This window comes from Aotus nancymaae, unplaced genomic scaffold (genome assembly GCF_030222135.1).
Source record: "Aotus nancymaae isolate 86718 unplaced genomic scaffold, 86718_ANA_hifiasm-v0.15.2.pri h1tg000028l, whole genome shotgun sequence".
NCBI lineage: Eukaryota > Metazoa > Chordata > Mammalia > Primates > Aotidae > Aotus > Aotus nancymaae.
In genome coordinates, this window is record NW_026988441.1 from 33080981 (window position 1) to 33108825 (window position 27845).

Below are 27845 nucleotides of genomic sequence, written 5' to 3' on the forward strand. Positions count from 1 at the left end.
ATGATTAAGACCTCAAAAGCACAGGCAACAATCACAAAATAAACAAATGTGACTTAAGTAAATGGAAAAGCTTCTGCACAGCAAAATAAATAATAAAGTGAACAAACAACCTGAAGAATGGGAGAAATTAATTGCAAACTATACATTGACAAACCACTAATATCCAGAATATACAAGGAACCTCAAACAACTCAACAACAACAAAAACAATCCGATTAAGAAGTGGTAAAGGGCCGGGCGCGGTGGCTCATGCCTGTAATCCCAGCACTTTGGGAGGCCGAGGCAGGTGGATCACGAGGTCAAGAGATCGAGACCATCCTGGTCAACATGGTGAAACCTCGTCTCTACTTAAAATACAAAAATTAGCTGGGCATGGTGGCGCATGCCTGTAGTCCCAGCTACTTGGGAGGCTGAGGCAGGAGAATTGCCTGAACCCAGGAGGCGGAGGTTGTGGTGAGCCGAGATCGTGCCATTGCACTCCAGCCTGGGTAACAAGAGCAAAGCTCTGTCTCAAAAAAAAAAAAAAAAAAAAAAGAAGTGGTAAAGACCAGGCACGGTGGCTCACACCTGTGATCTCAGCACTTTGAGAGGCCTAGGTAGGTGGATCACCTGAGGTCAAGAGTTCAAGACCCGTCTGGCCAACACGGTGCCCTGGTCTCTACTAAAAATACAAAAATCAGCTGAGTATGGTGGCGGGTGCCTTTAATCCCAGCTACTCAGGAGGCTGAGGTAAGAGAATCACTTGAACCCAGGACGCAGAGGTTGCAGTGAACCAAGATCGTGTCACTGCATTCCAGCCTGGGTGACAGAGTGAGACTCTGCCTAAAAAAAAAGTGGTAAAAGATGGTCTAAGGACATGAATAGACATTTTTCCATCCTTCCTTTCCTATCTCCTTCCCTCCCTCCCTCTTTCCTTCCTTCCTTCTTTCTTTTTCTTTCTTTCTTTCTTTTCTTTCCTTTCTTCAGAGACAGTGTCTCACTCTGAGACCCAAGCTAGAATTCAGTGGTACAATATTAGCTTACTCAAATTTCTAGGCCCAAGAGATCCACCTGCCTCAGCCTTCTGAGTAGCTGGGATTACAGGCACATGCCATCGCACCCAGTTAATTTTTTTTTTTTTTAAGAGACAGGGTCTCATTATGTTGCCCAGGCTGGTCTCAAACTCTTGGCCTCAAGCAATTCTCCTGCCTTGGCCTCTCAAAGTGTGAGGATTACAGACATGAGCCACCATGCCCAGCTGACATTTTTCAAAAGAAGTCTAGGGATGCTCAGCAATCCCTAGTCATCAGAGATACACAAATTAAACCCAAAATGAGATATAATCTTACACCAGTCAGAATGTCTACTATTAAAAAGAGAAAAAAATTTAACAAATGTTGATGAGGATGCAGAGAAAAAGGAATGTTTATATGCTGTTGATGGGAATGTAAATTAGTACAATCTTTATGGAAAACAGTATAGAGATTTCTCAAATAACTAAAAGTAAGGCTGGGCACGGTGGCTCACGCTTGTAATCCCAGCACTTTGGGAGCCCAAGGTGGGCGGATTGCCTGATGTCAGGAATTCGAGACCGGCCTGATCAACATGGAGAAACCCCATCTCTACTAAAAATACAAAATTAGCTGGGTGTGGTGGCACATGCCTGTAATCCCAGCTACTCGGGAGGCTGAGGCAGGAGAATAGCTTGAACCCAGGAGGTGGAGGTTGGGGCAAGCCAAGATAGCGCCATTGCACTCCAGCCTGGTCAACAAAAGTGGAACTCCATCTCAAAAGAAAAAAATAAGGAACTAAAAATAGAACTACCCTTTGTTCCAGCAATCCCACTTCCCACTATTGGGTATCTACCAAAAAAACAAGAAATCATTATTTCAAAAAGATACCCATACTTGTATGTTTATCACAGTACCATTCACAATAGCAAACATATGGAATCAACTTAAGTGTCCATCAGTAGATGACTGGATAGGAAAATGTGTTGTTATATATACACAATGGAATAGTCAGCCATAAAAAGAATAAAATTATATTTTTTTGCAGCAACATGAAGAGAAGTGGAAGCCATAATCTTAAGTGAAACAACTCAGACACAGAAAGACAAAAACTGAATGTCCTCACATATAAGTGGGAGCTAAATAATGTGCACACATAAACATAGAGTGTGAAAAAATAGACAGTGGAGACTTAGAAGGGTGGGAAGTGGGAAGGGCGGGGACAATGAGAAATTACTTAATGAATGCAATGTACATTATTCCAGTGATGGGTACACTAAAAGCCCTGTCTTCATCACTATGCAAATATATTCATGTTACAAAATTACACGAGTACTACGTAATTTTTTTTTTTTTTTTTTGGCTGAGCACAGGGGACTTTATTGATGGTACACGACAAGGTGGGGCTCCCTAGGCCCCTCCCTCTTCAAGGGGGTCTGCATGGAAACTGTGAGGAGGGGCAATTCAGTGTGGTGGGGGACTCAGTGTGGCAGGGACTTCCCAGCAGTGAGGGCCTCTCTTCCTTTTGTGCTCTTGCTGGGGCTGGTGGTCCAGCGGTCTTACTCTTTGGAGTCCATGTGGGACATGACGTCCACCACCCTGTTGCTGTAGCCAAATTCATTGTCATACCAGGAAATGAGCTTGATGAAGTGGTCGTTGAGGGCAATGTCAGCCCCAGCATCGAAGGTGGAAGAATGGGTGTCACTGTCGAAGTCAGAGGACACCACCTGGTGCTCAGTGTAGCCCAGGATGCCCTAAAGGGGGCTCTCCGATGCCTGCTTCACCACCTTCTTGATGTCATCATATTTGGCAGGTTTTTCCAGATAGCAGGTCAGGTCCACCACTGACACGTTGGCAGTGGGGACACGGAAGGCTGTGCCAGTGAGCTTCCCGTTCAGCTCAGGGATGACCTTGCCCATGGCCTTGGCAGTGCCAGTAGAGGCAGGGATGATGTTCTGGAGAGGCCCATGGCCATCACGCCACAGTTTCCCAAAGGGGCCATCCACAGTCTTCCAGGTGGCAGTGATAGCGTGGACGGTGGTCATGGGTCCTTCCACGATACCAAAGTTGTCATGGATGACCTTGGCCAGGGGCGCTAAGCAGTTGATGGTGTAGGAGGCATTGCTGACGATCTTGAGGCTGTTGTCATACTTCTCATGGGTCACGCCCATCACGAACATGGGGGCATCAGCAGAGGGGGCAGATATGATGACCCTTTTGGCTCCCCCCTGCAAGTGAGCCCCAGCCTTCTCCATGGTGGTGAAGATGCCAGTGGACTCCATCACATATTCAGCGCCAGCATCGCCCCACTTGATTTTGCAGGGATCTCGCTCCTGGAAGATGGTGATGGGATTTCCATTGATGACAAGCTTCCCGTTCTCAGCCTTGACAGTGCCATGGAATTTACCATGGGTGGAATCATACTGGAACATGTAGACCATGTAGTTGAGGTCAATGAAGGGATCACTGATGGCAACAACATTCACTTTACCAGAGTTAAAAGCATGCCTGGTGACCAGGCGCCCAATACGACCAAATCCGTCGACTCTGACCTTTACCTTCCCCACGGTGTCTCAGGGATGTGGCTGGCGATGGGAGACAAGATGCGGCTGTCTGTCGAACAGGAGGAGCAGAGAGCCCGTAATTTTTTTTTTTTTTTTTTTTTTTTTTTTTTTTGAGATGGAGTCTTGCTCTGTCACCCAAGCTGGAATGCAGTGGTGTGATCTCGGCTCACTACAACCTGTGCCTACAGGTGCACACTGCCATGCCAAGCTAACTTTTTGTGTTTTAGTAGAGATGGGTTTCACCGTGTTGCCAGACTGGTTTTGAACTCCTAAGCTCAGGCAATCCACCCACCTTGACCTCCTAAAGTGCTAGGATTACAGGTGTAAGCCAGTATACCTAGCCTTACATAAATTTATATTAATAAAATTAAAAAAAATTTCCTTTCTTTTTTAATTTTGTGGGTTCGTAGTAAGTGTATATATTTATGGGTTACATGAGATATTTTGAAAGAGGCATGCAGTGCATAATAATCACATCAGGGTAAATGGGGTATCCATCACCTCAAGTATTTACCCTTTGTGTTATAAACAATCCAATTATTCTCTTTTAGTTATTTTTAAATGTACAATTAAATTATTTTTTTTACTATAGTCACCCTGTTGTGCTAACAAATACTAGATCTTATTCACTCATTCTCTTTTTCTGTACCCATTAACCATTCCCATTCTCCACCCCCTCTACCCTTCTCAGCCTTTGATAACCATCCTTTTACTCTATCTCAGTGAGTTCAACTGTCATAAGTTTTAGCTCCCAAAAATAAGTGAGAATATGTGAAGTTTGTCTTTCTGCACTTGGCTTATTTCACTGAACATAATGACCTCCACACTTCAATCCATTTTGTTGCAAATGACATAATTTCATTCTTTTTTATAACTGAATATCATTCTATTGTGTATATATAACAACACATTTTCTTTATCCAATCATCTGTTGATGGACACCTAATTGATTCCATATGTTTGCTATTGTGAATAGTGTTATAATAAATAAATATGGGACTGCAGATATCTCTTTGATATACTGATTTCCAATCCCACCCAGCTGTGGGATTGCTGGATCATATGGTAGCTCTATTTTCAGTTTTATGAGAAACTTCCAAAGTGTTCTCCATAGTGGTTGTACAAGCTTACATTCCCACTAACAGTGTACAAGGGTTCTCTTTTCTCTACATCCTCACCAGCATTTGTTATTGCCTGTCTTTTGGGTAAATGCTATTTTAATTAAGGTGAGATATCTTATTGTAGTTTTGATTTGCATTTCTCTGATGATCAGCAATGTTGAGCACTTTTGTCTGTTTGCCATTTATATGTCTCTTTTAAGAAATGTCTATTCAGATCTTTTGCTATTTTAAAATTAGAATATTATATTTTTTCCTATAGAGTTGTTTGAACTCCTTATATATTCTGTATATTAATCTAGTGTCAGATTAATAGTTTGCAAATGTTTTCTCCCATTCTATGGCTTGTCTCTTTACTTTGTTGATAGTTTCCTTTGCTGTGTTTTTTCCTTTTTAACTTGATGCGATCCCATTTGTCCATTTTTGCTTTCATTGCCTATGCTTGTAGGGTAACACCTAAAAAATATTTGCCTACTCCGATGTCCTGGAGACTTTCCTTAATGTTTTATTTTAGTAGTTTCATAGTTTGACATCTTGGGTTTAAATCTTTAATCATTTTGATTTGATTTTTGCATATGGTGAGAGATGGGGTCTAGGTTCTTTTTCCTGTATGTGAATATTCAGTTTCCCCAGCACCATTTACTGAAGTGACTGTCCTTTCTCCAATATACATTCTTGGCACTTTTGTCAAAAATGAGTTCACTGTAAAGGTATAGATTTATTTCTGGGTTCTCTATTCTGTTCCAGTGGTCTATGTATCTGTTTTTATTCCAGGACCATGCTGTTTTGGTTACTATAGCTCTGTAGTACAATCTGAAGTCAAGTAATGTGATTCCTCCAATTCTGTTCTTTTTGCTCAGGATAGGGTTGGCTATCTCAGGTCTTTTGTGGTTCCATATAAATTTTAGAATTATTTTTTGTATTTCTATGAAGAATGTCATTGGTATTTTGCTAGGGATTGCATTTAATCTGTAGGTTGCTTTAGGTAGTATATATATTTTAACCATATTTACTCTTTAAATCAATGAACATGAAATATCTTTTCATTTTTTGTCCTTTTCAATTTCTTGCATCAATGGTTTATAGTTTTCATTAATAATAAATTAATTCATAGGTATTTTATTTTATTTGCAGCTATTGTAAACAGGATGACTTTCTTGATTTCTTTTACAGATTGTTCACTGTTAGTGTATAAAAATGCTACTAATTTTTGGCTTTTTAAGTTTTTTCTTCCAGTGATCCTTGTTCTGAAGAAATGCTACTGATTTTTATATGTTGATTTTTGTATCCTGCAACTTTACTGAATTTACTAGTTCTAATAGTTTTTTGGTGAAGCCTTTAAGTTTTTCCCAAATATAAGATCATGTAATCTGCAAAGAAGGATAATTTAACTTCTTCCTTTCCAGTTTTGATGTCCTTTATTTCTTTCTCTTGTCTGACCGCTCTACCTAGGAATTAAAGTACTATGTTGAATAACAGTGGTGACAGTGGGCATTGTTGTCCTGCTCCAGATTTTGAGGAAAGGCTGTTTTTCTCCATTCAGTATACTAGTCATAGGTCTGTCATATATGCTTTTTTATTATGTTGAGGTATGTTCTTTGTATACTGTTTTTTCAAAGATTTTTTTATCATGAAGGGATGTTGAATTTTATCAAATGTGTTTTCAGCATCATTGAAATAATCATATAGTTTTTGTCCTTCATTCTGTTGATATGATGTATCACCTTGATTGATTTGCATATGTCAAACCATCCTTGCATCCCTGGGATAAATCCCACTTGGTCATGATGAATTATCTTTCAATGCATTATAGAATTTGGTTGCTGGTATTTCGTTGAGGATGTTTGCATGAATATTCATCAGGGATATTGACCTATAGTTTACTTTTTGTTCTTTCTTTTTTTTTTTTTTTAAAGACTAGTCAAGTGCAGTAGTGAGAAGGAGGGAAAGAGTAGAACAAGGAATTCGATCTGTAACTGACTGTGAACAATCAATTGAGATAACTCACTACCTACGGACCAGCTGATCTATAGTTTTCTTAATGTGTCTTTGCCCGGTTTTGGTATTGGGGTAATAAATGGCCTCATAGAATGAGTTTGAAAATATTCCTTCCTCCTCTATTTTTCAGAATAATTTGAATAGAATTGGTATTAGTTCTTTAAATGTTTGGATCACGCCTATAATACTAGCACTTTGGGAGGCTGAGGTGGGTGGATTGCTTGAGCCCAGTAGTTTGAGACCAGGCTGGTCAACATTGCAAAACCCTGTATCTATAAAAATCAGCTCAGCATGGTGGCATGCACCTGTGGTCTCAGCTACTCAGGAGGCTGAGGCAGGAGGATCACCTGAGCCTAGGAGGTCAAGACTTCAATGAGCCATGATTGTACAACTGCACTCCAGCCTGGGTGACAGAGCACGACTGTTACCCAAAAAAAAAAAAAAAAAAAAAAAAAAAAAAAAAAGAATGGACATGGTTTGGTTTGAAAAGTCCTTTGGTAAGTTCAAGCCAAAGGCCGAAGGCTATTTAAAAACATTAGTTGTGAAGTGGCAGAAAATTGTTTTGTACTGTATTAGCAAACTGAATGTTGATCATATAAATTGGGTCAGTCTTGTCAAACTCAACTACAAGAGAGTCAACAGAGCAAGGGGGAAAAGCACTCAGGGCACATACCAATGCTCCAAGCATGTCATTCTCTGCCAAGCTACTGAAATTGCCAGCTGTATCCTGAAACCAGTTTTATCTAAAAGTTACTGAAACAACTTGCTGTGATTCTAAGAATAGTTTTACTCATTGCCATCACTTACTGATCAGAAATTTCCAACTCCCAAGAATCTTACTAGTGCCAATGAACTTTCTTGAAGAGTCATATGTAACTCTTTTTCATGAAACCTCCAACATTCTGTTTTTCAGACATACCAAAGACCACTTGGTCTGTGTGCATGCCCTGAATTACAAGTATTTCTTCCCAAATAAAATGTTTTCAGAAATTCATCTTTGACAAGTCTGACTTTCTATCTTTAGACACTTCCATAAGTCTACAGTCCCTTTTCAGTTCTAAGAATGAAAAAGCTCTGAAAACTTTTTTTGTAAGGTAGACACGAATCTGACATCAAGAAATAAGAGGCTGGGTTGGGCGCGGTGGCTTATGTCTGTAATCCCAGCACTTTGGGAGGCCAAGGCAGGCAGATCACAAGGTCAAGATATCGAGACCATCCTAGCCAACATGATGAAACCCCATCTCTACTAAAATACAAAAAATTAGCTGGGCATAGTGGTGCGTGCCTGTAATTCCAGCTACTTGGGAGGCTGAGACAGAAGAATTGCTTGAACCAAAAGGCAGAGGTTGCAGTGAGCCAAGATCGTGCCACCGCAACAGGCACGTGCCACCACGACCTCACCAACCGGGGGACAGAGCGAGACTTCGTCTCAAAAAAAACAAAAGGAAGACGCTATATATTGGCTTTTTGATTTCAGCGTGTGGTTTGTTTCTACTGAGAACACTACATTATCTATGATATATTAATTATCTCAGCTTTTTACAAATGAAATAACAGGCTCAAAGAGGTGCAGTGACTTGCCCAAGGTTGTTTCACATCTGGGAAGAGTAAAGAGTAGAATTGAGTTTTTCTACCCACTTCACTTGTTTTCTGCTGTTTCTTCTTCATTGCACCGTACTGCTTCTTCATGACATTACCTCCGAAGACCATCTTGATAAATTCTTCTGTGTGGAAGAGTTTAAGCAATGACATTCATCTTATTTGACATATATATATATATATATATATATATATAGAGAGAGAGAGAGAGAGAGAGAGAGAGAGAGAGAGAGAGAGAGAGAGACAGAGACAGAGACAGAGTCTCGCTCTGTCACCCAGGCTGGAGTGCAATGGTGCAATCTCAGCTCACTGCAACCTCTGCCTCCCGGGTTCAAGTGATTCTCCTGCCTCAGCCTCCCAAGTAGCTGGGACTACAGGCATGCACCACCATGCCCAGCTAATTTTTTGTATTTTTAGTAGAGACGGGGTTTCACCGTGTTAGCCAGGATGGTCTCGACTCCTGACCTCATGATCCACCCACCCTTAGCCTCCCAAAGTGCTGGGATTACAGGCATGAGCCACTGCACCCGGCCTGACATTTTTTAAAAATTGAGACAGGGTGTCATTGTGTCGCCCAGGCTGGAGTGCAGTGGCGCCATCATGGATCACTGCAGCCTCAACCTCCTTGGCTCAAGCAATCCTCCTACCTCAGCCTCTGGAGTAGCTAGGACTACAGGTGCATGTCACTATGCCTGGATAATTAAGAAAAAAATTTTTGGGGGGTAGAAATGAGGTCTTGGTATGTTGCCCAGGTTGGTCATTCATAGGTGTTTAAAGTGTGATAAACAGATGATATAAGTCTGATAGATCTTTTACACATATTATACATTTAAGTATACACATGGAAGCTCCTAGGAGTTGGTTATGTTTACACGGTGGGAAAAAAAACTCTTCCAAATAACTATTACTTTGAAAAAAAGGTGTCAATATATAATTACTTCTAGGTTAACACATTGTTATATGTAAAAGAGCTAATCAAATGTAAGCTTTCGACAATTCTCTCTGCTTCATTCTCTCTGACTTTCAACAGATCATGGTTAACACCAGGGGCTCTGTGTCTGAGGTTTTACATGTTTAGGTCACCTAATTGAAACCGTCTCAACCCTATTCCACCACTGACCCATCCAATCATTTCTGCAGCTAAATCTTAAGAATTGTGTAAATAGCTTTCCCTTTCAAGGAGTCTAACTGGACTCAGGTTGGACCCCCTTGTGGCTCTCTCATGTTCCTTGATTTAAATGATTCATTTGAAATTTGTCTTCCAGGAGAGATTGTGATATCCTGAGGACCTCATCCATTTTATTTGCTTCTTTTCCTTTAACCTGCTACACTACCTGCCATTGACGGCACAGAATATTTTAAATTGACCATCACTTGCTGTAAATACTGAAGATCTCAGCACAACTCAGAAATCCACACCCTAAAGGAGTATGTGTGGATGCTAATGCCATCCTTACCACAAAAGGGAGTTCATTGTCTTTCTTTTTCTGCAAATTGGTGCAAAGCAGTTTTTTTGTTTGTTTGAATCTAAGGGATAACAATTCATAAAAGTAACAGTGACACTATTCAATTTGGTTCATTTATATGATTTGGCTTTCATAGGTTGTTAAGAAAGCAGTAAATTCTGTGAACCTAGATTGGATTTCCCTGATTCTGAAAAGTACATTGAAAAAAATGTACATATGGAAAGGAGTAACTAAGGTGACAGAAAGACTTGCTGAGGAGATGACATGTGGGATGGGACCTGAATTAATGTATTAGTATAAAAAGTCAGGTCAGAGGATTCAGGGAAGATGGCAGAATAAAAATCACGAAGAATCGTATCCCCACCTAGACAATAATTGCATTGGCAGAATCCAACTGACGTGGCTATTTTGAAACTGTAGATACTATTAAAAGCTTGCAGGTTCCAGGGAATGATTGGATAATAAAATGTGGTTAATTTTGGTCAATTTCAACTCTTAGTTGAGTCAGCAGCCTTGACTCATTCCCCTCCCCAGCTCCATGACAGGTGGCTATGCAGAAGTTCTAACAGCAGTTTGCATGCAGTTTTAGGGGGCCAGGGTGGGCAAAAAGGACCTGTCTTCCAAATATTGGGGATCTGTGAACTGCTTGATAATTGCTGCTTCTGATCACAGAGTTACAGACAAAGAATTGGGTGGTGATGGTTGCTACTGCATCTCTCCCCATTTTTCGAAGGCCCTTCCCCTCTATCTGAAGTGACTTCCAAGGTGATGCCTTTTATTTTTCCCTTAATGTTTTTATTTCTCTCCTTTTGAGAGCCACTGAAGATTAGGTTGTAGAAAAATAACCATACATACAGAGAAAATTAGAAAGTTACCACACATGCCCAGGGACAAGTGCAACTAAGAAAAGACCTGAGAAGAACTTACGTTTACACCTTAGGCTGTTTCTCAGCTCACAGACACCTGACAATAATGTTACTTAAAAACTATTTTATATATTTTCTTTTATTGATACATATTTTATATATATATAGGTACACATGAGTATTTGTTGCATGCATAGAATGTGTAATGATCAAGTCAGGGTATTTGCGGTATCCATGATCTTGAGTATTTATTATTTCTATGTGTTGGTAACATTTTAAGTCCTCTCTTCTAACTACTTTGAAATATGCAATATATTGTTGCTAACTATAGTCACTCTAGTCTGCTTTCTAACATCAGAATTTATTCCTTTGATCTAAATGGAAATTTGTACCTGTTCACCAACTTTTCTTCATTTTCCCTTCTCAGCCTGTGATATCTGCTATTCTATTCCCTATCTCTATGAGATCAAGTTTTTCACCTCCCACATATAAGTGAGAAGGTGTGGTATTTGTCTTTCTGTACCTGGCTTATTTCACTTACCATAATGACCTCAAGTTCCATCCATGTTGTTAGAAATAACATTTTACTCTTTGTATGGCCAAATACTATTCCACTGTGTATACAAACCACATTTTCTTTATCCATGAGTCCACTGATGGACACTTAGGTTGATTCCATATCTTTGCTATTGTGAATAGTGCTGTGAAAAATATGCAAGAGCAACTATCTCTTTGATATACTGATTTTTTTTTTTTCCTGTGGATAGACACTGGGTTTGCTGGATCATATGGGGTTTCTATTTTTAGGTTTTTGAGAAATCTACATACTGTTTTCCACAGTGGTTGTACTAATTTACACTTTCACCAATAGTGAAAATTTTCTTTTCTCCACATCTTCATTAGCATTTGTTTTTTTTAATATTTTTTAGTACGAACAATTCTAAGTAGGGTATCTCGTTGTGGTTTCAATTTGCATTTTACTAATCATTAGTGATGTTAAGCATATTTCCATATACCTTTTGGTCATTTGTATGTCTTCTGAGAACTGTCTGTTCATGTCCTTTTCCCACTTTTAATGGGATTATTTATATTTTTTCCTATTGAGATGTCTGGGTTCCTTGCATATTCTGGATATTAGTCCCTTGTCACATAGTTTCCAAATATTTTCTCACATTCAACAGGTTTTCTCTGCACTCTTGTTGCAAACTCCCCTTACTTTGAAGCTGCTTTTTAGTTTAATGTAGTCTCATTTGTCTATTTTTGTCTTTGTTGTCTGTGCTTTGAGGTATTAGCTATAAAATATTTGCCTAGACCAATGTCCTGAAGTATTTTCAATATGTTTTCTTCTAGTAGTTTTATAGATTCAATACCTACAATTGTTAAAGAATGTGATCTTCAGATACAATCCTGTCATACAACAAAGGCTCGAGGTCACTTGAAGGATAACAAAATGCCTATAACCACTGGAAGATTCGGTGATGTAAAGAAAAAGAAGAAACAGCTTCCTATAATATTTGTAGCTAAAGCAGCTGCAATTATGGAGATGGAACCTTCAACACTTAAAGATCTTATACTCACAAACTCCACAGATCCAAACATTGTTGCTGACATGTATGTGTTCTTAGGACAATGAGAGTTGTGTCTGTACTGAGCATGTAGACTTTTTTCTTGTCATGATTCCTTAAACAATAAAAAACAATTTATATAGAATTTACAATGCATTGTGTATTATAAGTAGTATAGAAATGATTTAAAATATACAGAAAAATGCACCTAGGTTCTATGCAAACATGCCGTTTAATGTCAGAGACTTGAATATCTCTGAATATAGGTATTCCTGAGGGTGCTGGAATCAATTCACCTCAGAAACTAGGGAGGACTGGGGCCGGGCACGGTGGCTCACGCCTGTAATCCCAGCACTTTGGGAGGCTGAGGCGGGTGGATCACGAGGTCAAGAGATTGAGACCATTCTGGTCAACATGGTGAAACCCCGTCTCTACTAAAAATATAAAAAATTAGCTGGGCATGGTGGCGTGTGCCTGTAATCCCAGCTACTCAGGAGGCTGAGGCAGGAGAATTGCCTGAACCCAGGAGGCGGAGGTTGCGGTGAGCCGAGATCGCGCCATTGCACTCCAGCCTGGGTAACAAGAGTGAAACTCTGTCTCCAAAAAAAAAAAAAAAAAGAAAAAGAAAAACAAACTAGGGAGGACCATATTTAGAAGAAACTGAAGCTACTAAATGCTTTACCACATTGTTTACATTCATAGTGATTCTCTGCAGTTTGAAATCTTTCATGTAACTGAAATGAATAGGATTAGTAAATGCATTTCTACATTACCTACAGTAGTATCCATCGCTAGTATGTCATAACATGCACCTTTGAAAGTTTGCTAGAGAAAGAAAGGCTGTTTCATATTCCTCACATTCACTGTTTTTTTTTTTGAAGTATGAATTTGGTCATGTTTTCAAAAGGTACTGAAAAAAATGGAAGATTTTAGTACATTTTTATATTCATATAACTTTTTTCAGCATGAGTCTTTTTATGTATTTGTAAGAAGCTGAAAGTACTTAAGGCTTTCCCCACATGTTCAGCACTCATAGGGGTTTTCTCTAGTGAGTGCTTTCATGTTTATGAAAGGAACTGATACAATGAAATGCTTCCCCACATGCTTTACACTTATAGGGTTTCTCTATACTATGGGTCCTTTCATGTTTATGAAAGGCACTGGGACAATGGAATGGTTTCCCACATTCCTTACATTTATAGGGCTTCTCTCCAGTATGAACTCTTTCATGTATTCGTAAGTAACTTGAATGACTGAAGGCTTTACCACATTCCTTGCATTCATAGGGTTTCTCTCCAGTGTGAGTTCTTTCATGTCTTTGCACTGAACTGGGATAATCAAAGCCTTTCCCACATATCTTACATTTATGAGGTCCACTTCCAGTGTGCGCTATCATGTGTCTTCGAAAGCTGGAGAGATCAGATAATGCTTTCCCACATTGGTTACAACCATAGGGTTTCTCTCCAGTGTGAGTCCTTTCATGTAGTTGAATGTAACTGGAAGACCTGAAGGCTTTCCCACATTGTTTACATTTATAGGGTCTCTCCCCAGTGTGAATTCTTTCATGTCTTCGAAATGAACTGGGAGAATCAAAGCTTTTCCCACATATCTTACATTTATGAGGTCCATCTCCAGTGTGCATTATCATGTGTCTCTGAAAGCTTTTCAAATGAGAAAGTGCTTTTCCACACTGCTTACATTGATAGGGCTTTTCTCCAGTGTGAGTCTTTTCATGTACTCGAGTATAATTGGAAGACCTGAAGGCTTTTCCACATTGTTTACATTTATAGGGTCTCTCTCCAGTGTGAATTCTTTCATGTATTTGAAGGTAAGTGCAACAAATGAAGGCTTTTCCACATTGTTTACATTTATATGGCTTCTCTCCAGTGTGAGTACTTTCATGATTTCGAAAATAATAGAAATCACTAAAGGCTTTCCCACATTCACATTTATAGGGTTTCTCCCCTGTATGAGTTGTTTCATGCCTTCTACATAAACTGGGAGAATCAAAGGCTTTCCCACATACCTTGCATTTATGAGGTCCATCTCCAGTGTGCGTTATCATGTGTCTTCGAAAACCTGTGCAATCAGAGAAAGCTTTCCCACAATGTTTACATTTGTAGGGTTTCTCTCCAGTGTGAGTTCTTTTATGTCTTCGAACTGAACTGGAAGAAAGAAAGCCTTTTCCACATATCATACATTTATGAGGTCCATCTCCAGTGTGTATTATCATGTGTCTCTGAAAGCTTCCAAGATGATAAAATGCTTTCCCACATTGCTTACATTCATAGGATTGTTCTCTAGTGTGGATCCTTTCATATAGTTGAGTGTAACAGGAACAACTAAAGCCTTTCCCACATTGTTCACATTGATAGGGTTTCTCTCCACTGTGTGTTCTTTCATGTCTTAGAGAGGAACTGTAAGCAGGAAAGGCTGTAGAACACTGCTTAAATTCATATGGTTTCTCTTCAGTGTGAGTTATTTTAAGCATATGAAATAAACTAGGCCAAATGAAGGCTTTTCCATACAACTTATATATACAAGGTCCATGTCCATGGTGTGCTGCCATGTGTCTTTGAAGGTTTTCAAGAGAACTAAAGGTTGCACATTCCTTACAATCATAGAGTTTCTTTCCATGCTGAGGCCTTTCATGTATTTGAAGGTAGGGCTGATAACTGAAGGCTTTCCCATATTGGTTATGTGTATATGGTTTCTCTCCGTATTCTTGATACTCACATGGTTTGTGTCCACTGTCAACTCTAATGTAGCAATTAAGAGATGAATGACCCAGGAGGACTTCTGTATGTTCACTGCTTTCCCATAGATCTACTCTAGGCATTTTCTCATTCACAATACCATCTTGAATCTGGGTAAAGGGTCCTCCACATTGACTATTATCTTTAATTTCACAGGATCTCTCTACCATATAACATCTGTAAAAAATAAGAATAACCTTTACATTAGTAAAGGTTTATTAATGATTTTGTATTAATAAGTTTTGAATTCACATTTCTTTCTCTCTTCTTTTTTTTGAGACAGGGTCTCACTCTGTTGCCCAGGCTGGAGTATAGTGGCACGATCTCAGATCACTGCAGCCTCCACCTCCTGGGCTCAAACCATCCTCCCACCTCAGCCTCCCTAATAGCTAGGGCTACAGGTACATGCCATCATGCCCAGCTGATTTTTGTATTTTTTGTAGAGATGAGGTTTCACCATGTTGCCCAGGCTAGTCTTGAACTCCTGAGCTCAAGCAATCTGCCTGCCTTGACCTCCCATAGTGCTGGGATTACAAGGGTGAGCCACAGTGCCCAGCCTTTTTTTTTTTTTTTTTCTTTTTTTTGAAACTAGGTCTTGCTCTGTTGCTCACGCTGGAGTGTAGTGATGTGAACAGGGCTTACTGCAGCCTTGACCTCCTGGGCTCAAGCAACCTTCCTGTCTCAGCCTCCCAAGTAACTGGGACTACAAGTAAGGCACCATGCCTAGCTAATTTTTGTATTTTTTGTAGAGAGGGGGTCTTGCCATATTGCCCAGGTTGCTTGAACACCTGGACTCAAGCAGTCTTCCTGCCTCAGCCTCCTAAATAGTTGGGACTATAGGTATGAGCTATGGCACCTGGCCTGGATTAACATTTCTAACATTATCATGCAAAGTGCAGGCTTCATGCCCCCTTTGAACATGAATTGACAGAATGATGTGTAAGATAACTCGATCCCAGCTGTTTTGAAGATAGTGACATTCATATGGGGATTCTTTTTTTTGTTTGTTTGTTTGTTTGTTTTTGAGACGGAGTTTCGCTCCTGTTACCCAGGCTGGAGTGCAATGGCGCGATCTCGGCTCACCGCAACCTCCGCCTCCTGGGTTCAGGCAATTCTCCTGCCTCAGCCTTCTGAGTAGCTGGGATTACAGGCATGCGCCACCATGCCCAGCTAATTTTTTTGTATTAGTAGAGACGGGGTTTCACCTTGTTGACCAGGATGGTCTCGATCTCTTGACCTCGTGACCCACCCGCCTCGGCCTCCTAAAGTGCTGGGATTACAGGCTTGAGCCACCGCGCCTGGCCCATATGGGGATTCTTAATACTGTTTCCAAGGGAACTATTTTGCAAGCACTGAATAGCTACATCATATTTAAGTATTTAAGTATATGTTTTTGAAGAAAAATTTTTAAGAATAAATTTAAGGTGGGCTTGTTAATTTTTCTTGCTTCTTTTTAAAATTTTGGGCTGGGCACAGTGGCTCATGTCTGCAATACCTGCCTTTTGAGAGGCCAAGGTGGGATGAATGCTTAAGGACAGAAGCTTGAGATGAGCCTGGTCAAACATAGCAAGACCCTATCTCTACAAAAACTAAATATTTAGCCACATGTAGTGGTACCAGCATGCCTATAACCTAGCTACTCAGGAGGCTGAAATGGGAGGACTACTGAGCACAGGAGTCTGAGGCTACAGTAAGCTATGATCACATCACTGTACTCTAGGCTGAGCAACAAAGTGAGACACTGTCTCTAAAACAAACAAAATAAAATAAAATTTCTGGCATACTATGAATCACTTCAAGGACACAGCTTTCTCTGGTGAGTGCAAATTACCTTAGATTTCTCCCAGGATTTTTGTATTTATCTTCTTCTACATCAAGGTTTTGCCATTTCATTCCTAAAAGTTAGAACCAGAAAAATGAGTATAAATTATTACAAAATTATAGAAAGACTTTAAGATTTTATGTACAGTGCAAGAATGCATGATTCACACACGAAACTACAGTTGACTCTTCAACAACACAGGTTTGAACTGCACAGGGCCACTTACACATAAATTTCTTCAGTCTCTGCTACACCTGAGACAGTAAAACTAACCCCTCCTCTTATTCAGTCTACTCAATGTAAAGACAATGAGAATGAACTTTGTTATGATGCACTTTCCATGAATACTAAATAATGTTCTACTTCCCTATAATGAATATTTTCTTTTTCTAGCTTACTTTACTGTGAGAATATATAGCATGTAATACATATGGCATGTAACACATGTATTAATCAACTGTTTATGTCACCAATAACGCTGCCAATAAACAGTAGGTTATTAGTAGTTAAGTAGTGGGGGAGAAGAAGATGTATGACTGCTTGGGTGGCTGGTTCAAGAGTCAACTATATCCCCCTTTCCATATTTCAAATCATCAGACAGCATTGATGACCAAGAAGCAAATGTCTCTAATTGACTAAGTGAAGGCATGATGTCATCCATACCTATACAGTCCAGGTTTCTGATGGTTTCCTGCATCACATCCCTGTAGAGACTCTTCTGTGATGGACCCAGCAAAGCCCACTCCTCACAGGTGAAGTTTATAGCCACATCCTCAAACGCCACTGAGTCCTGAAATATTCCACATGTGCAGAGGAGGAAGATTGAAACTGAAGGCACTGGGAATCTATATTCACTTCATAACCTTCACATGATGGTGTGATTTCCAAGCATTTATTCAAGGACATGGTAAACCCACTCTTATTCTTTCTTTACACTCATTTTATCCCACACAACAATTCTGATGCTAGAATTGAGCATGTTTTGTAAAGTAACAGTTGAATAGGAACACGGCTCTTGTTGGTGAGTTAAGAAAGTGAGTCTTGGGCCGGGTGCGGAGGCTCACGCTTGTAATCCCAGCACTTTGGGATGCCGAGGCGGGTGGATCACGAGGTCAAAAGATCGAGACCATCCTGGTCAACATGGTGAAACCCCGTCTCTACTAAAAATACAAAAAAAAAAATTAGCTGGGCATGGTGGCGCATACCTGTAGTCCCAGCTACTCAGGAGGCTGAGGCAGGAGAATTGCTTGAACCCAGGAGGCGGAGGTTGCAGTGAGCGGAGACCGCGCCATTGCACTCCAGCCTGGGTAACAAGAGCGAAACTCCGTCTCAAAAAAAAAAAAGAAAGTGAGTTTTATTGCCTGAATCACTCCTAATTTCTATTTCTACAGTGAGTCTGTAGTTCTTATCATGACAAAGTCTTACCACCTATTGTGCAGAAGAGACTTACCAGCACAAAGGCTCTCACCAGATGCCCAGCCTTGATGCTGGGCTTCCCACCCTCCAGAAATGTAAAAAATAAATATCATTTCTTATAAATTACCCAGGCTAAAGTATTCTGTTATAAGCAACAACAACAACAAAAGACTAAGACAGCAAGACAGCAATGAAAAAAACACTCTGGTCACTGTATCTGTAATGAGTGACCCTTGTGCCTTGGGGGATTTAGCCTGTGCTACACTAAGAGAGAGTATTTGGAAGCTAGCAACTGGTTTCCTGTAGAACAAATGTAGTTAAGTATGACAAAAGACTAATAAGGATATTTTACCATCCCAATGGAAAAATTTTAAACTTTATTAAGTAATGTCAAAGAACAAGAAGGGCAAAAATTGCATATGTTCTTAGAAAAAAAACTCAATGTCACCTCTCATGAATATCTATCATATTCCCTAAATCCTTAAACAGTATATGACCAAATCTAACAGAAGTCACAAACATCTAAAAATGCTAAAAACCTTCTAACCAAGAAAGCAACAGCTTTCCAAAAACAGATAAAGTATTGTAAATATATAATATTCAGCACCTTGTACTATTAACACAGAGATAAACAAATAGAATAAGGAAGGTGAAAAACAGTAGAAGGCTTTGTGGAGTTTTTATTTGTCCTTGTCCTAATCCCTCCTCACATCAGAGCCAGTCTTGAAGACAGCAGACCAAGTTTCCAATGTGAATCCCTAGAGAGAGCAGATCAGATCTTCTTTGTAAGTTATTGCGCCTTTGTATTTTTCATACATCTGTGGACTATCCAAAGGTCTGAAAGAAAGTTCTCTTTTTTATTTCATCAATGATGGTGCCTAATTAGGTCAAGCTTGGCAGGAACTGCTTCCAAATGTTGCAAAATACATAAAAAACCTTCAAACAACTGGGACAACAAATAATGATAAGACATGTGGCAGAGGCTGGGCGTGGTGGCTCACGCCTGTAATCCAAGCACTTTGGAGGCCAAGGCGGGCGGATCACCTGAGGTCAGGAGTTCAAGACCAGCCTGACCAACATGGTGAAACCCAGTCTTTATTTAAAAAAAAAAAAAAAAAAGACGTGGTAGAATATCTAAGTCCTGGGAATAAAAAAGGAGAGAACAATTCCCTCAGAAATTAGAGCATTCTGGCTGAGCATGGTGGCTCATGCTTGTAATCCCAGCACTTTGGGAGGCCGAGGAGGGTGGATCACTTGAGGTCAGGAGTTCAAGACCAGCCTGGCCAACATGGTGAAATCCCATCTCTACTAAAAATACAAAAATTAGCCAGGTGTGGTGGCGGGCACCTGTAGTTCCAGTTACTGAGGAGGCTGAGGGATGAGAATTGCTTGAACCTGGGAATCGGAGGTTGCAGTGAGCCAAGATCGAGCAACTGCACTCCAGTCTATGTGACAGAGTGAGACTCTGTCTCAAAAGGAAAAAAAAAGGAATTAGAGCATTCAAAAGCACTCAGATGTTTCGGGGAATTGAGAATGCCCTACACATGCACTGGAAAGAACACATTTTCTCAAAAGACCTGGCAAGGCCCTCATTTTCAGCTTTGCATCATCTCTCGATTTAGTAAAATGGAAAAGGAAGGCTAAAACAGAATTTTAAACAGTCTAGCTAAATGTTCAAGATGTACTACATCACAGATATTTTTTCAAAACACAAAGAAAAAATGAAAATATAAAAAAAGAGAGAGAGAAAAAAAGAAATACTGCATCACAGAGCCATCCACAAAGACTGGAAGGGGTCAGGTTTTTGTTTGGCGTGTCTTTTTTACTTTTAGTGCTGGCATTCAGGAAATCTATCACAGTGCTGGATGAACACAAGCTAAGGGAACAGAGACTTCAGTGACTACACTGGACAGAGAATACAGTCTCTGCAAACATACTCTGAAAATGTTACCAAACAAAGGAATAATTAAAACCTTCCACAAACCAGAAGAGCAAACAGTGAAGGGGAATCTGATTTCCAGATTATAACATTCAAATGTCTGCTTTACAACACAAAAAGTTCACAAAGACTATAAAAAAGCATGAAAATATGGCTCATCAATGAAAAAAATTTAATTTAGATAAACCGTCTCTGAGAACCTCGGACATTACTGAATAAAAACTTTAAAGCAATTGTCTTGGCTGGGTGCAGTGACTTACGCCTGTAATCCCAGCACTTTGGGAGGCCAAAGCAGGTGTATCACCTGAGGTCGGGAGTTTGAGACTAGCCTGACCAACGTGGAGAAACCCCATCTCTACTAAAAATACAAAATTAGCCAGGCGTCATGGTGCATGCCTGTAATCCCAGCTATTCCGGAGGCTGAGGCAGGAGAATCGCTTCAAGCCAGGAGGTGGAGGTTGCCGTGAGCCAACATTGTGCCACTGCACTCCAGCCTGGGCAACAAGAGCAAAACTCCATCTCAAAAAAAAAAGAAAAGAAAAGAAAACTGTCTTAAATGTGTTCAATGAGGTAAAGGCAAGGTTGAACAAAGAACTAAAAGAAAACCAGAAAAATGATGTACAGATAAAATCATGTCAATAAAAAATTAGAAATTGGACCATATTTAATTTATGAAACTGCAAAGGACAACATCTAAAATAAAAATTTATCTATAGATGTTCAACAGATGTGAGCAACCAAAGTAAAAAATCAGCTAAAAATGAAGATAGAACAATTGAAGTTATTTAGACTGAGGAGAAAAAAAGAAAAAGGAATGAAATCGACAGAATGTATGATGGATAATAACTGCCTTGCCAGTGATATTAAAAGAAATTCATCAGAGAGAAAAAAATTATATAGATCAGAAATTTGGATCACACACACATACACGAAGGGTCTTAGAATTAAATGAAGATATTTGAAGTTCTTTAGTTTTCTTATACCTATCTGATCGGATATAATAGACACAGGTTTGTTCAACATAATAATATCGGCAATGTATTGGGCAATACAATAAAGGAATTCAGAACAGTTTGTTATACCAGCACTGCCTCTAAAGCCAGTATAGGGTTATTTGAAACTAAAGGCTCATTAGTTGTGAATGATATTCTACCAACTCTAGTGAATTCACTAATAAAACATAAAAAACAAGTAGATTTACTATACTCATAGAAGCAAGAAAATGGTATCATATAAATGCTCAGTCAAAATGAAAGAAGGCAGAAAGGAGAAAGTTGAAAAAACAGATAATGTACAATAAATAGAAAACAATAATATATATGTGACATTAATCCAATTACATCAGTTATGACATAGAATGTGTATTACCTATATTCAACAGTAAAAAAGGCAGGGACTGGCAGAGTATAATGAAAAAGAAGGCCCATCAATGTGCATAAGAAAACCATTTTAAGCAGAAAGATACATCTACACTAAACAGAAAGGTATGGATAAATATATGCCATTATAGCCCTAATCAAAAGAAATATTGAACAGTGATATTAAATTCAGACAAATACAATTTTAGGTCAAAGAAAATTATACACAATGGAGATATTTCATAATGATAAAGAGGTCAATCCTACAAGACATAATAATTCTTAACATTTATGAGCATAAACACAGATCATCAAAATACATAAGGCAAAAACTTCTAAAACCACAAGGCAAAATACACAAATCTACAAATATAGTTGGAGGAAAACAACACACCTCTCTCAATAATTGACACATTAGTTTGGCAGAAAATCACTAATGTTACACCTGAACTCAAGAATACCATTAATCAACTGGATTTAACTGATGTGTATTTACAGATTCTTTCATTTTACACCTGCAGGCTACATATTCTTTTCAAGCCCACATAAAGTATGCACCAAGACAGACCATATTCTCAACCATAAAACACAATTGAACATATTTTTAAAAATAGAAATTCTATAAAGTATGCAATCAAACTATATTATAATTAAGGCAGCAATAAATAACAGAAACATACTTGAAAAGCCTAAAAAAACCCAGAGATCGGGCCGGGCGCGGTGGCTCACACCTGTAATCCCAGCACTTTGGGAGGCCGAGGCGGGTGGATCACGAGGTCAAGAGATCGAGACCATCCTGGTCAACATGGTGAAACCCTGTCTCTACTAAAAATACAAAAAATTAGCTGGGCATGGTGGCACGTGCCTGTAATCCCAGCTACTCAGGAGGCTGAGGCAGGAGAATTGCCTGAACCCAGGAGGCGGAGGTTGCAGTGAGCCGAGATCGCATCATTGCACTCCAGCCTGGGTAACAAGAGCGAAACTCCTTCTCAAAAAAAGAAGAAGAAAAAAAAAACCAGAGATTTAAGTCACAAACCTCTCAACTATAAAATGTCAAAGAGAATTCTCAAGCAAATGTAAATACTGCAATGTTGATAGAAAAGAATATTATCTTAGCAAAATATTTAGAATGTAGCAAAGCAGTGCTTAGAAGGAAATTTAAAGAATTGATGCAATCTCTAGAAAGTAAAGATATAAAACCAATGCTTAAAAATCATCCACTTTAGGAAACTAAAGAAATAATAGCAAGATACACGTAAATCAAGCAGAGGAAAATAACAAGGAGAGAAAATATTAATGAAATAGCAAGCAAAAAATCAGTAGAAAACATCAACAAACCAAAAGCTGGTTCCTTCAAAAGATCAATAAAATGAATAAGCCCATACCCAAGCTAACTCTGAAGAAAGGGGGTTATTAGTACTAATCTCGTGTATATTAAAGGACCTCAAAGGAGTATTAGGAACAACTGCATGCCCACATAGTTGAAAAATACATGAAATGGACCAATTCCTTGAATCACACAAGCTACCAAAACTCATGAAAGGAGAACTAATTAATATGAAAAGGCCTATAACTATTGAAGAAATTAAATCAATAAATAATAAAACTCCCAGGCCAGCCTGGATGCACTGGTAGGCTAGGTGTGGTAGCTCACATGTATAATCCCTGCACTTTGGGAGGCCAAGATCAGCAGAATGCTTGAGCCCAGGAGTTCAAGACCAGCCTGGGCAACATCGTGAAACCCCATCTTTACAGAAAACACAAACAATTAGCTGAGTGCTGTGGCACATGCCTGTAGTTCCAGCTACTCAGGAGACTGAGGTGGGAGGATCGCTTGAGCCCAGGAGGCAAAAGGTGCAGTGACATCACGCCACTGCACCTCAGCCTGGGCAACAAAGCAAAACTCCATTTTGAGCAAGCAAACAAACAAACAAAAAGTCCCAAGAAAAAGGAACAGGCCAGCACGGTTTTACTGCTGAATTCTGGAAAACACTTAGGGAAAAAATGACACCAATTCTCTATAATCTCTTTCAGAAAACAGAAGCAGAGGGAATACTTTCTAATTCATGTTGTAAGGCGTTGGCCTTACAACTGATAATATGGTTTGCCTCTGTGTCCTCACCCAAATCTAATCTTGAATTGTAATCCCTATAATCCCTGTGTATCAAGGGGATACATAATCCCTATGTATTATGGGAGGTGATTGGATCATGGGGGCAGTTTTCCCCATGCTGTTCTTGTAATAGTGGGTTCTCATGAAATCTGATGGTTTTAGAAGTGTTTGACAGTTCTTCCTTCACATGCTCTCTTGTCTGCCACCATGTAAGAAGAGTCTGCTTCCCCTTCTGCCATAATTGTATTAAACGTCTTTTCTGGCAGCTCTTTATAGTGGTGTGAAAATGGACTAAGACAACTGCCTTAATACCAAAACTAAACAGGCATTACAGACATTATCTCCACCATGTGAGGGCATAAGGGGAAGACTGCCATCTGCAAATCAAGAAAGACACCCTTACTAGACAACAGATCTGCTTGAAAGTGGATTCCCAGCCTCTACACCATTGAGAAATTAGTATCTGTTGTATAAGGCATTCAGTCTATAGTAATTTGTTATAGCAGCCCAAAGTGACTAAGTTAGGAAGGGTCTTTCTCTACCACATGCCAAGCCTTTGAAGACTATAATAATCAGGAGAGTATGATATTAGCAGACTGATGGATGCATAAACCATTGGAAAACAGTAAGTTCTGGAACAAGAGCATCTACTTAAGGTACAAGAACCATTTGGATAGCTTTCATTTCAAAGAAAAAAAAGATACAAGAACCTATGACACAGCAGGTATTGCCAGGCAATGATACTAATGAGAGACACTTCAAAAATGATAGGGACAAATGGTTATCTACAGGAGAATAATCCATCTTCTGCCTAGCATTTCCATATACAATGATCAACTAACTATAGACTTTCCAGTTTTCATTAATTTTTATTCAGTTTGCTATCTCAGCTTCCATTTTGAATGTGGTTTTATGTTTTTCATACCAAAAAGGGATTTTATAATCCTTGACACAGTTTCGAGTTCTCTATTTTCTCCCAGTTCTTCAATTTGGTCGATCCATATGCATTCCTTATACCATCCTCTCCTTTCACCACCTCCCTATGGGTGCAGACTGTGTCAAGTGAGGTCCTCCTGTCACCTAGAACATCCCCCATCCCCATGCTGCTCACTGAAGTGCTTAGTAACCACGATCCCAAGAGACACTGCATTGTTTGATTTTCAGATTCTTGTACCACCTCAATGGGGCTGGTTTTCCTGTCCTTAGGAATAGTTTTCTCCCTTCATTAGTCTGAGAGCATCAGAAGGGAAGAATCATTTCAGTCTTGTCCCATTAATACCACCATCCAATTGGCTGACCAGCCATATATCCCCAAGGAAGGGATGGGGGAAGAAAAACTGAGTGTCCTAAGGAAGTAGCTTCTTGAGGAAAAGTATACCAGGAGACTTCTCCCACCACAGAGCATCATGCTGCTTCCCTACAAGGTCCCATCACCTCCACCTCAGGCCGTCCTCTGGGAGGAGTGACACAGGGACTGATATTCACTTGACACAAGAGACTTGGCAGCTGTGGGCATCCTGGGGTAGCCCCAAGCCGTTCTGAAACCCAGGACCAGGAAGCTACAGAGGTTGGGCTGAGGACTCATCACCCTGTAATGTTTCCAAAGAGGAACAACCTTAATCTAAAAATATTCTCAAAAGGAATCTCTGTCTAGGGATGATGAAGGGAGGACAGTCACAAAAGTTTTATTAATTTTTTTTTTTTTACAGCAAAGTGTCAGGTGGTTTTTCTCTGCTTCCTCACGTGAAATGTTCACAAACACAAAACCTTTTATAAAGAGCCACATATTGCTATGTATAAACAAAATGACAATGAAAATACTAGCCTCTGTTTGAAATATAAACTGGGGGACAAATAGTTCATAAAGTTGCTATGAATTGAGGAGGAAAAGCCTGAGGAAGGCTCTGGAAGCTAAGGGATTTACTGTCGGCCCTAGGAGGAGTTAGAATGAGAGAACACAGTGATAGATTTGAGACCCTGCTGCTCACATCTTTGGAAGACTTAGAGGGGAACCGATCGCCCTTCGGACGAAAGAAGGGACAAGGGACCACACAGACCACAGCTCCTCCCACCCACAAACCCCACACACGCGTCTGGATTCTGCCTGGTGACCCTACCATCGTCACCGTGCAGCCTCCTCACTGGGGTCACAGGAACTGCGAGCCAGGCGGGAGGCGAGGTTGCAGTTAGGTATTAACCAGGTGCCGCCTCCCTGAGTGTCAGGTCACAGCAGACGCTGACCGCCGGCTTCATAAGGTCTCTGACAGTTGCTCAAGAGTCGCCTGAGTTCTTTCTGAGAACCTGAATTCCAGCGGAAAGGTTGGCTCAAAGCAGGCTGAAGACCCCATGAGGGAGCCCACTCAGCAGGAGAATGCTGTTTCTTCACCTCCCGTCCCAGGATTCGCCCCTCACTTCCCCACCAACCAGCGACCCCGCAACCCAGCCGCCCCCGTCCAAACCCCTAAACACCCCATCCCCGAATCTCTCAGGGAGGCGGATCTGGGGTGTCCTCCCTCTCCCCCTATTGTTTCTGCTGCAGCCCTCAGCGTCTCGGTACAGTGACCCGGGCCGCGAACCTGTGTTGGTTACAGCCGGGCAATCTGGGGAGACGCGGGGCTGCGGGCGCGGAGCTGCCCAGCTAGGGCGTGGGGGCCAGGGCCGCAGTCGCCGCGCAGGGACAGGACACGACGCCCGGGGTCCCAGCTGCCAGCCCAGCCCCACCCAGCGGCCGAAGGGACCGAGGGCCGAGCTGCGCCAGGGTGTCGCCGGCGGGGAAGCCCCGGTGCCACCACAGCCGGTTCCGGCCGGTTCCAACCAGTCTCTTTTCTCACTCGTCGGGACACCGGACCCCACACACTCACCATTTCCCGGCTTCCGGTGTCCAGGTTCCTCCCTCTGCCTCCCCGCTGTCAGTGCGGGTCCCAGCGCAACAAAGGATGCCACAGACGTTCCAGGGCGTTTCTCAGCGACAGAACCCGGGGCCCAGCGCAGGGGCGTGGAGAAGACTCGGCGGGCTCTTTGAACCTTGCACCCTCCTCCGGGTAGCGCGCCTGATTGACAGTTTCCACGACCCCGCCCCGCGGCCCTGATTGGATAGTGCGCCAGGTCCCTCCCCCGGGAACTGAGTAACGGAAGAAGCGATCTCCGGCTGCGGAGTAGAGTCTGATAAACAGGTTCCAGACAGAGGCCTTGACAGGACTAGCTTCCTCCCTGCGCTGTGACCTGACCCCCTCTCAGGGGACATTTGCATTTAGGCAGTATGTCCTGATTGTACTCAAAGGGGCCTTTCTCCTTCTTCCTCCTGGACAGGGACTCACAAGTCTGTGCAGGAAATTCCTGACTCACTGTCAAGTGAAGCTGTACCCTGATTTGAGAGCAGGAGGGGAGCTGAAGCCACACTGCAGCAGTAAAGAGGGTCTGATGTCCTCCAGGGATCAGGAGTTTTGGATGAGGCTGTTGGCTGCATAGGCCAAGCCTTTCTACCACCTTATCTCTCAATCTACTAATTTTCAGTGCGGAAGATAAAAACACTCCAACAAAATAAAATTGTTAAATGTGTGGGAAAACTGGAATTATATGGCGGCAATATTTTATAAGGCAAAAACTTAAACTAGCTCAGATAAGCAGCCTGCTGCAGCCATAGTTCACAAGTAACCCCTTTCAAGAGACCACACATACTCCAAAGCTTGGAGGGCAGACGATAATTCCTGAAATGGAGCCCTACGGTGGATCAGAACCTGGGGATGAGTCAGGGACACTAATGAGTTTAACCCTGGGAGTTCAATTTGCCCTCCTATTTCTTTTTTTTTTGAGACGGAGTTTCGCTCTTGTTACCCAGGCTGGAGTGCAATGGCGCGATCTCGGCTCACCGCAACCTCCGCCTCCTGGGTTCAGGCAATTCTCCTGCCTCAGCCTCACGAGTGACTGGGATTACAGGCACGCGCCACCATACCCAGCTAATTTTTTGTATTTTTAGTAGAGACGGGGTTTCACCTTGTTGACCAGGATGGTCTCGATCTCTTGACCTCGTGATCCACCCGCCTCGGCCTCCCAAAGTGCTGGGATTACAGGCGTGAGCCACCGCGCCCGGCTGCCCTCCCATTTCTTAAACACAGTGTGGAAACGCTCCTTCCATCAAGGTTTAGATGTTATTGAATTAAATGCTCCAATCAAAGGCTGAGACATTAGACTTTGAATTTGAAAACATTCACCTTCATATTTGTATGAAGAATACCAGATATAAAAGCATTATGAGGCCAGGCACCATGGCTGATGC

General features: G+C 41.0%; 1 protein-coding gene and 1 pseudogene across 3 annotated transcripts; both read right to left on the bottom strand.

Annotated features, from left to right (window-relative positions):
* Positions 1 to 2346: 2346 nt before the first annotated feature.
* Positions 2347 to 8533, bottom strand: LOC135276794 (glyceraldehyde-3-phosphate dehydrogenase-like; annotated as a pseudogene).
* Positions 8534 to 10721: 2188 nt separating this feature from the next.
* Positions 10722 to 26588, bottom strand: ZNF441 (zinc finger protein 441). 3 transcript variants are annotated; one of them, XR_010344357.1, is made up of 5 exons: positions 26431 to 26588; positions 17407 to 17533; positions 16753 to 16816; positions 12939 to 15098; positions 10722 to 12280 (listed from the first exon to the last, which is right to left on the bottom strand). XR_010344357.1 is itself a non-coding variant. In XM_012436420.2 (4 exons), the coding sequence occupies exons 1-4, from the start codon at positions 26431 to 26433 to the stop codon at positions 13211 to 13213; spliced, it is 2082 nt and encodes a 693-aa protein (XP_012291843.1). In that variant the 5' UTR covers positions 26434 to 26588; the 3' UTR covers positions 10722 to 13210. The 3 variants fall into 3 exon arrangements, 2 of the variants coding, with proteins under 2 accessions (XP_012291843.1, XP_012291844.1); XM_012436420.2 differs by having other exon boundaries at positions 10722 to 15098; XM_012436421.2 differs by lacking the exon at positions 26431 to 26588 and having other exon boundaries at positions 10722 to 15118; positions 17407 to 17429.
* Between the last annotated feature and the right edge of the window lie 1257 nt (positions 26589 to 27845).